The sequence below is a fragment of the Quercus robur genome, chromosome 5, assembly GCF_932294415.1.
Source record: "Quercus robur chromosome 5, dhQueRobu3.1, whole genome shotgun sequence".
NCBI classification, from domain to species: Eukaryota; Viridiplantae; Streptophyta; class Magnoliopsida; order Fagales; family Fagaceae; genus Quercus; species Quercus robur.
The window spans coordinates 18,454,414-18,463,310 of record NC_065538.1 but is presented as its reverse complement, the minus strand read 5'-3'; the positions used below and the strand labels follow the sequence as shown (position 1 = coordinate 18,463,310).

The 8,897-nt window shown below is 33.9% G+C and overlaps 1 protein-coding gene across 1 annotated transcript; it reads left to right on the top strand.

Moving 5' to 3' along the window:
- Positions 1–5,825: 5,825 nt before the first annotated feature.
- LOC126729023 (putative HVA22-like protein g) lies at positions 5,826–7,005 on the top strand. The gene is made up of 5 exons (XM_050434783.1): positions 5,826–5,970; positions 6,066–6,164; positions 6,253–6,309; positions 6,447–6,510; positions 6,610–7,005. Exons 1-5 carry the CDS (start codon positions 5,912–5,914, stop codon positions 6,841–6,843), a joined length of 513 nt encoding a protein of 170 aa, XP_050290740.1. The 5' UTR covers positions 5,826–5,911; the 3' UTR covers positions 6,844–7,005.
- Positions 7,006–8,897: the final 1,892 nt, after the last annotated feature.

Sequence of the window (8,897 nt, the reverse complement as noted above, 5' to 3'; positions counted from 1 at the left end):
CATGCAAGGCCTTGGTTCTGTCCAAGACTTGCTTTTTCTTTGTAAGTAGTTGGTTTCCCCAGAGGCTTGGGTCCGAGGACCATGCAAGGCCTTGGTTCTGTCCAAGACTTGCTTTTTCTTTGTAAGTAGTTGGTTTCCCCAGAGGCTTGGGTCCGAGGACCATGCAAGGCCTTGGTTCTGTCCAAGACTTGCTTTTTCTTTGTAAGTAGTTGGTTTCCCCAGAGGCTTGGGTCCGAGGACCATGCAAGGCCTTGGTTCTGTCCAAGACTTGCTTTTTCTTTGTAAGTAGTTGGTTTCCCCAGAGGCTTGGGTCCGAGGACCATGCAAGGCCTTGGTTCTGTCCAAAACTTGCTTTTCCTTTGTAAGTAGTTGGTTTCCCCAGAGGCTTGGGTCCGAGGACCATGCAAGGCCTTGGTTCTGTCCAAAACTTGCTTTTTCTTTGTAAGTAGTTGGTTTCCCCAGAGGCTTGGGTCCGAGGACCATGCAAGGCCTTGGTTCTGTCCAAAACTTGCTTTTTCTTTGTAAGTAGTTGGTTTCCCCAGAGGCTTGGGTCCGAGGACCATGCAAGGCCTTGGTTCTGTCCAAAACTTGCTTTTTCTTTGTAAGTAGTTGGTTTCCCCAGAGGCTTGGGTCCGAGGACCATGCAAGGCCTTGGTTCTGTCCAAAACTTGCTTTTTCTTTGTAAGTAGTTGGTTTCCCCAGAGGCTTGGGTCCGAGGACCATGCAAGGCCTTGGTTCTGTCCAAAACTTGCTTTTTCTTTGCAAGTAGTTGGTTTCCCCAGAGGCTTGGGTCCGAGGACCATGCAAGGCCTTGGTTCTGTCCAAAACTTGCTTTTTCTTTGCAAGTAGTTGGTTTCCCCAGAGGCTTGGGTCCGAGGACCATGCAAGGCCTTGGTTCTGTCCAAAACTTGCTTTTTCTTTGCAAGTAGTTGGTTTCCCCAGAGGCTTGGGTCCGAGGACCATGCAAGGCCTTGGTTCTGTCCAAAACTTGCTTTTTCTTTGTAAGTAGTTGGTTTCCCCAGAGGCTTGGGTCCGAGGACCATGCAAGGCCTTGGTTCTGTCCAAAACTTGCTTTTGTTTCTTTTTATTTGCTTGTTTTCTGAAGGCTTGACTCTTCGAACAAGGTGGGGGGAGCTGGCCTGGTGTTTGAAGCCCCTAGGCTTGTCTATGTCGTCGACGACGTGGAACGTAGCCCCTAGTAAGAGCTTATGTTGGAACATCAGTAATGTGTCGCCGGTGATATAGGCACCTTCGTAGCCCCTTGTTCGACGGAAGCTCAACTTCACCATCGCTCGAGCTAACATGCAAGCCTCCCCACAGACGGCGCCAATTGTAGGGACACAGTTCGCGTGGGCCCACGGTAGGGTTGGGTTCACACGTAAATGGACCCGTACAATATCATTTGTAGAGAATGGGGTCGAAAGGCTAAACCATGTTTACTCAGCCGTGGTTTAGTTGAGTTGTTCATGCATGATCTAGAGGTGTTCACCCCTTTAGGTCTTTCTTCTTTCCAGAGAAATCCCCCTTTCTTTAGGTTGGATATTTTCCTTTTATATTAGCATGCATTCAATTTCCTTCGTCCACGTGTAGGGTCGGACTTTCCAAGACTGACACCTGTCCCATCAGTTTCAGACCTGAGTTGCTGGGAGTGGTTGAGTAGGCCAAAGAAACACGACTCTGTGAGAGGCAAAGCTCTGTCTAGGGCCGGTAGTATTGGCAGCCTTTCCTAGATATTTTAGATTTCTTACAAGATTATCCCTATACCACTTTTGCCCCTTTCCTTAGTGTAGCTCTGGGCTAACCGAGGGCTGTACCTTCCTCGGCGGCTTCTATGGCCCATTAGTGCTTTGTGTTTATTGGGCTGGGACTACTATCCTCCTCGGCTTGGGCCTTAAGTATCCCCGTGAATAGGTGGATCTGGCCCATCTGTTGTCGGGCCCCACAGTTATCATATTGCGTTCTAAAGAATTAAATATAGCATATAAAAATATAATATTATTATATTATATACCATGATTTGGATAATTTGGTATTTATTCTATTAAATAGCATGATTTTTTATAGTGCTCAATTTAGATGTTAAACTATGAGACTTTACTAATTTTTGTTTATTTTCTAATCCTTTGTGGTGGATAAAGTACTCTTAATAGTTGTATTAGAAGTACTCTATTATGCCATTTATTTAAAGAAAAGTAAAGGTTAGCCAAACAAAAATAATCGGATAGGTGACAAATTTTAACTTTTGCAATTTTATTTTTATTATTATTATTTTATAACAATGCATGTATAGAAATTTAATTATTAGATTTTGTTAATAATTGTTTATTTGATAATATGTTTTGGGTGGCTGAAATTTTAAATTTCTACAAAGAAAATAACCTTAATAGATTATCAAAAACAAAATTTTATCCTAATATTGATTCAATTAATTATTGTTAAGTTTTATTACTATAAATTTGTTACTATCTCTTTTATTCTATGCATAATTTTCCCTCAAAAAAAAAAAAAAAAAAAGGTTCTCTCTCTCTCTCCCTCTCACTCTCTAAATTTTTTGGTGGATTTTTTTTTCTTACATCTCTACTTTATGTTGATAATTTTTTATATTCTTAAAAAACCTATTTTGGGTCAATGCGATTTAGTTTTGTTTTTTAAATTGTGATTTAGTTTAGCTTTTTAAATTGTTGTTTTTGTTGTTGTTTTATTTATTTTTTTATTCTCTTTGATTGTTAAATGTTATCATATTGCGTTCTAAAGAATTAAATATAACATATAAAAATATAATATTATTCTATTACATAGCATGATTTGGATAATTTGGTATTTATTCTATTACATAGCATGATTTTTTATAGTGCTCAATTTAGATGTTAAACGATGAGACTTTACTAATTTTTGTTTATTTTCTAATCATTTGTGGTGGACGAAGTACTCTTAATAGTTGTATTAGAAGTACTCTATAATGCCATTTATTTAAAGAAAAGCCAAAGTTAGCCAAACGAAAATAATCGGATATGTGACAAATTTTAACTTTTGCAATTTTATTTTTATTATTATTATTTTATAACAATGCATGTATAGAAATTTAATTCTTAGTTTTCGCTAATAATTGTTTATTTGATAATATGTTTTGGGTGGCTGAAATTTTAAATTTCTACAAAGAAAATAACCTTAATAGATTATAAAAAACAAAATTTTATCCTAATATTGGTTCAATTAATCATTGTTAAGTTTTATTAATTTTTTTTAGTTTACGTTTTTTTTGGTGTTTTGGATTACGAAATACATTACTCATTATTAGATTAGTTTAAACTCAAGTTGTGTGCATTTAAGAGGAGTCTCGCAATTGGATCTTGCAATTGACTCGCGACTAGCAACTGACCAAACTAATGTTGCTACTCATTTTTCAAGTCTTAATTCAGTCCTTCTGTTTAAACAAATAGAGATGTATGGTCAAAGAATATATATAATCACTCCAAAAAATAAAAATAAAAAGGAAATGTATAGTCTCACCACTCTATTTTCTCTTCCTCTTCCAAAATTTCTCTCTCTCTCTCACATTTTGAGTGCTATATTAGGATTTCCCAAATTGAAGATAATATTCAATCTTACCAATGAGCTACAAATTGGAAGGATTGTCTGCTAAGATGATGAGTGCTTCTCTTGCTATGTTATAGGAGTAACTCTTAGGTACTTCCAGAGCACGGTGAATAGTGTTCCCTTATCTCAAATTTATGGTAGGATCCACTCATTAAATTCATGGTGGAGTCTATCATGAATGTGAAAGGAGGAAGCACCATTTTACTATATTCCAAGAGTACCTAAGAATTTTCTGTGTTAAAGAAAAAGTCAAATGCTATGTGATATGGCATAGTCACCAATAGTCATATTGCATTTAATTATATTCATATTAAATTTTGAGTCGTCAATGATGCTATGGTACTAGGTATGAAAACCAATTTGTTAACGATTTTTGATATGCTCCTACAACCAATTAAGAAATTCACTACAAGTTGGATCAAATTGTTTGTGTGCCTTCAAATTGTAGGTTTTTTATTTTTTATTTTTTTTACACAAATGCATGAAAGTGGTAAGTCCATCATAAGCATAAAGATGATCATAAGTTCAGATATTGACAAACAATTGAGATACTGTGTTAATAGATTCTTATATCATTTGTCCCTTTAGTAGATAATATATTTTAGGATAATAAGTTAAAATTTTAGGATAATAAGTTCAGATATATTTTTTTTCCAGATTCTTATATCATTAGTCCCTATGTGATAAATAATTTTTTATTCCATAAAATTAATAATTTTTCTATTACAGATCATGTTTTATTTTAATTACAAATTATTACTTAAAGATTAAGTGATATTAAAAGAAAATGTTAATAAAACTTAAATGTAAAAATTTAATTAGTAATTTTGTATCTCAAAGAGAATGATAAATAGATACTAAATATTAAAAAAATTAAAAATTAAATAAATATTATCTAATTAATATTTAAATAATTAAAAAAAATTCTGCCTAAAGTTTTCGCCTAAGGCCTCCAAATTTGTTGAGCCGGCCCTGAGACCAATATAATTTAATTATATTTTATATGTAAAGTTTGAGACCAACATACTTTTAGGCAAAGTTTTCCGGTGCATCATATGTGTTTCGGACTAGTTACTAAAAAAAACAAGTCCATATTCATTAAAAAAAAAAAAACAAGTTTATACTTGCGTTTTTGTGTCGGCATTTTCAAAAAATTTAAACATTTACAAAAATCTGGAAAAAAAATTAAAAATTAAAAATTTGAATCAAAAACTGATTGTCATTAAAAATTAACAAACCGAAGTATAAAATGATTGTCATCAAAAACTGAGCACACCAAACCGAAGCTTTGCACATTATTTTTGATAATTGGTTCACCCCGTATCAGATTAGATGCAGACCTTTTTCTTTCGGCACAATAATTTAGCACCCAGCCAAAACTACAATAAAAATACTATCTTATTTACTTAAAATCAACTTAAATAAATCAATTTATTTACTTAAAATCTCTCTCTAAAAAAAATTTATTTACTTAAATTTTTTTTTTCCCGGTTAAAACCTATTTTGTCTCGCTTTTAAACAAATAAGCTAGCCAAAGGCTTGCCGATCAAAAAAGGATTTAAAAAAAAAACTACTAGCCAAAAGCATGGTGATGATCTTATAGAAGTCGGCCTTATGAACAGCGGTTTCAGAGTGATTGAATAATATGATCGATGTGGCACTAAACCACGGCAACCGAGAGGGAGTCCTGCGGTTAACTACAAAAACTGTCAAAAGGAAATTCAAAACCAAAGGCACTCTCTATTCGCGCCGTTTCGTGCCACATTCTGCTTGATCAAAATGTCGATTCGGTTTTTCCACTTCGTAATTGAATACAACTTTTTCACATTCTCAGACTCTCTCTAAACCTGTATGCTCTATTCCTCTGTCCTCTCTATATGTTAATGCATTTATTTCAAGTTTTACTAACACTTCTCTAGACTTTAGGCATACATTAATGTTAACCTTTTTTTACAACCGATTTCACATTTATTCTGTTAGTCAATTATGAGGGATAGAGAAAAAATGACGGGTCCCTGAATGTTAGTACTTAATTGTGTCCATCACTTACAGTTGATCAACTTAGCAATTATAAAATTTGTAGTGAAAGGCACAAAAAAAAGAAAAAAAATTTGACAAGTGGGTCTTATCTTAATAACTTCATCTATTGTTCAAATGTTGAATTTTGCTTGTATATTTGGTAGTCGACTGAGTTATCAACCTTTGATATTGGCCCATGATTAGGAAATATCTGTTGTGACTTCCTCAAACTTATCAGGGATTTGTTTTTTTTTCTCATTTCAGATAGAATTGATGTCATAAAGTTGAGAAATAAATGCACCAATTGTTTTCGGGACTCAAAATGATGGGGTCATTTCTTTCAAGGGCACTTCTGTATGTAACAAAAAGTGATATGGGAATTCCCCATTTTCATCAGTTTTGCTTGTTTGTTATACAGGAAATTTAACAACATTAACTTGTATTTGCAGACTTGTTTTTGGCTATACCTATCCGGCTTATGAGTGTTTTAAAACTTTGGAGAAGAATAAGCCAGAGATGGAGCAACTTCTTTTTTGGTGCCAATACTGGTATGTATTTTCATGCTGTGCTAGTATGATAGTATCTTAGGGTACAACTTATTTTAGTGCTAAAATGTGTCATCTTCTAATTTTGTAGGACTATTGTTGCTATGCTTACAGTCTTTGAGAGAATTGGGGATACTTTCATTTCATGGTATGCAATTTTTTAACACAACACAAATAAGCTGATTTTTCATATAGTCCTATTCTCTTTTGCATTTATTTTTGGATTCTTGACTTTCTTTCTTTTTTTTTTTTTTTTTTTTTTTTTTTTTTTTTTTTTTGGACAAGGCTACCTCTGTACAGTGAAGCAAAGTTGGCAATCTTTATGTATCTTTGGCATCCTAAAACAAAGGCATGCATTTGACATCTTGAACTTGCAGAACTATTTTGTTTAATTAACTTATACATTCCTAACAGTTTCTTTGACATAATAATTTTTAATTGTTTCTAGGGAACATCATATGTTTATAATTCTTTCTTCCGGCCTTATGTGGCTAAACATGAAGGGGAAATTGATCACACCTTATTGGAGTTGAGGGTTAAGGCTGTGGATATTGCAATTCTGTATTGGCAAAAGGCTGTGAGTTTTGGCCAGACAAGGTTTTTTGAGATTCTGCAGTATGTTTCTTCTCATTCAGCATCACGGCCTAAATCTGATAAGGTATCCATTGACAAGGAAAAGTAATATCTGCTCTAGGGATCAGAAATCATTTGTTTAGTGCATTCTACACTGTATTCTTCTAATGGTAATTGTTAAAATTGGGATAAGAATGTTGATTACTCATTCTTTGGCCTTAAGCTAATTATGCAGAAACTGTGTATACTTGATCCCTATATATCAATGTTTTTTTTTTTTTTTTTTTTTTTTGGGGGGGGTGGGGGGGCGCTTTCATATGATTTAGCACTGAACTTAAGAAGTTGGAGTTCAGGCATTGTTGCGTTAGGAAAACTTTATTTGTTAAGACAAGGTACTGAGATTGTATTTAACTAAATTTAGAGTAATAACTGAGAGAATATTTGTTTCATTGCACATCAGTCCATAGCCCGTTTTGATATTTTATTTATATTTTGCATTAAGTTTTACCTTATCATAGAATATAATATGATACGTTGAATTGAAGGCCTTCTACTCTATGCATGTACAAGACTCAAATTTTATAAAGCAAATTTTGGCCAGAGAATTCACAAAGTCATCTTTGGCTTTGATCTTATGTGTTGCTTCTACACTACTGCTTTCTGCAAATGCTTGTTTATTGTTCAACCTCTTAAAATGGCTGAATGGTGACTAAAGTTAATTGCAATAAAAATGGATTTTAATATAGTAAAAGTGTATAACCTTTGTCAAGGAATCTGTAAGTTGACCATACATACAATATCAGGTTGTGTCTTGTGAGGCTTAGAGAATTTCCATATATAAGTTTCTGTTGTCCCACACTATCAACCAGGGATATTCTACAGGTAAGCTTACTAGTTCCCAGGATTTACTCTAATTCAAGTGCTCTCATGTTCCAACACATGGCTTCTTCCTGTGTGGGTGAGACAGAACCTTGAACAGAATTGGCTTCCTACAGTTTGGGTGAGACAGCCTTATATACAAAATATTTGGCTATTTGGCGTTAAGATGAAGACACCGGTAGAAAATATCCACTTTTTCACTAGTTAAAGAATGACTTGGACATTTAGGCCTGGACATGATAACTGTTGCTAGGTGGCTTCCTTGGTGACTGTCATATATAATTCCTTTTCCTTGAGTCCCACCAACTTGAAGAACTGATTAGTTAACCTTTATGAGAGGCTATCATTAGTCTTTGCTGCCTTGATCTCTCTTTGAAGATTGAATCTTTGTAGAGAAAAAGTGCTTGCAACTTTATGGAAGTCATTTTTTACAGGCCTTTAAAATCAAGTTTACTGAATTGTGAAAGAGAGAGAAAAGCAAAATACTTACAAAGTAGAGTAATATATAAAGGTTACCAAGTGAAGATTTTGGAGCAAGGAGTTCTAACTCCTAAGGGGATTTTGGTCACTCGGTAAGTTAGATGCAAATGAATATAGCTGACCCCAATAAGTTCACAGGACATTAAAAGTAAACATGACTGTTTTACAATTTCAAGAATTTGAGAATGTAAAGTTATAATGCTGAATGTGATATTTAGAAAAGACTAGATAATGCTATTAATTGGAGATTAAAGAAATGTATACCTAGATTATGCAGAAATATGAGAAAGTATTGGAAAAAGGGAATTAAATTCTGTACAACTATTTCCATAAGAGTGAAAAATTAGCAATCCTTTCATATACATGAGAGGCATGGGTTACAAATTTGGACAATGAAGCTACAAATTGAGCTTGAAAGTACAACTACTGCAAAGTTCTTCGGGTTACAAATACTATTGTGGTAAGATTTTGATTGGCAATATCTGTTGGCAATGTAATCTACAAGTAAACATGACTGTTTTACAATTTCAAGAATTTGAGAATGTAAAGTTATAATGCTGAATGTGATATTTAGAAAAGACTAGATAATGCTATTAATTGGAGATTAAAGAAATGTATAGCTGGATTTTGCATAAATATGAGAAAGTATTGGAAAAAGGGAATTAAATTCTGTACAACTATTTCTATAAGAGTGAAAAATTAGCAATCCTTTCATATACATGAGAGGCATGGGTTACAAATTTGGACAAAGAAGCTACGCATTGAGCTTGAAAGTACAACTACTGCAAAGTTCTTCGGGTTACA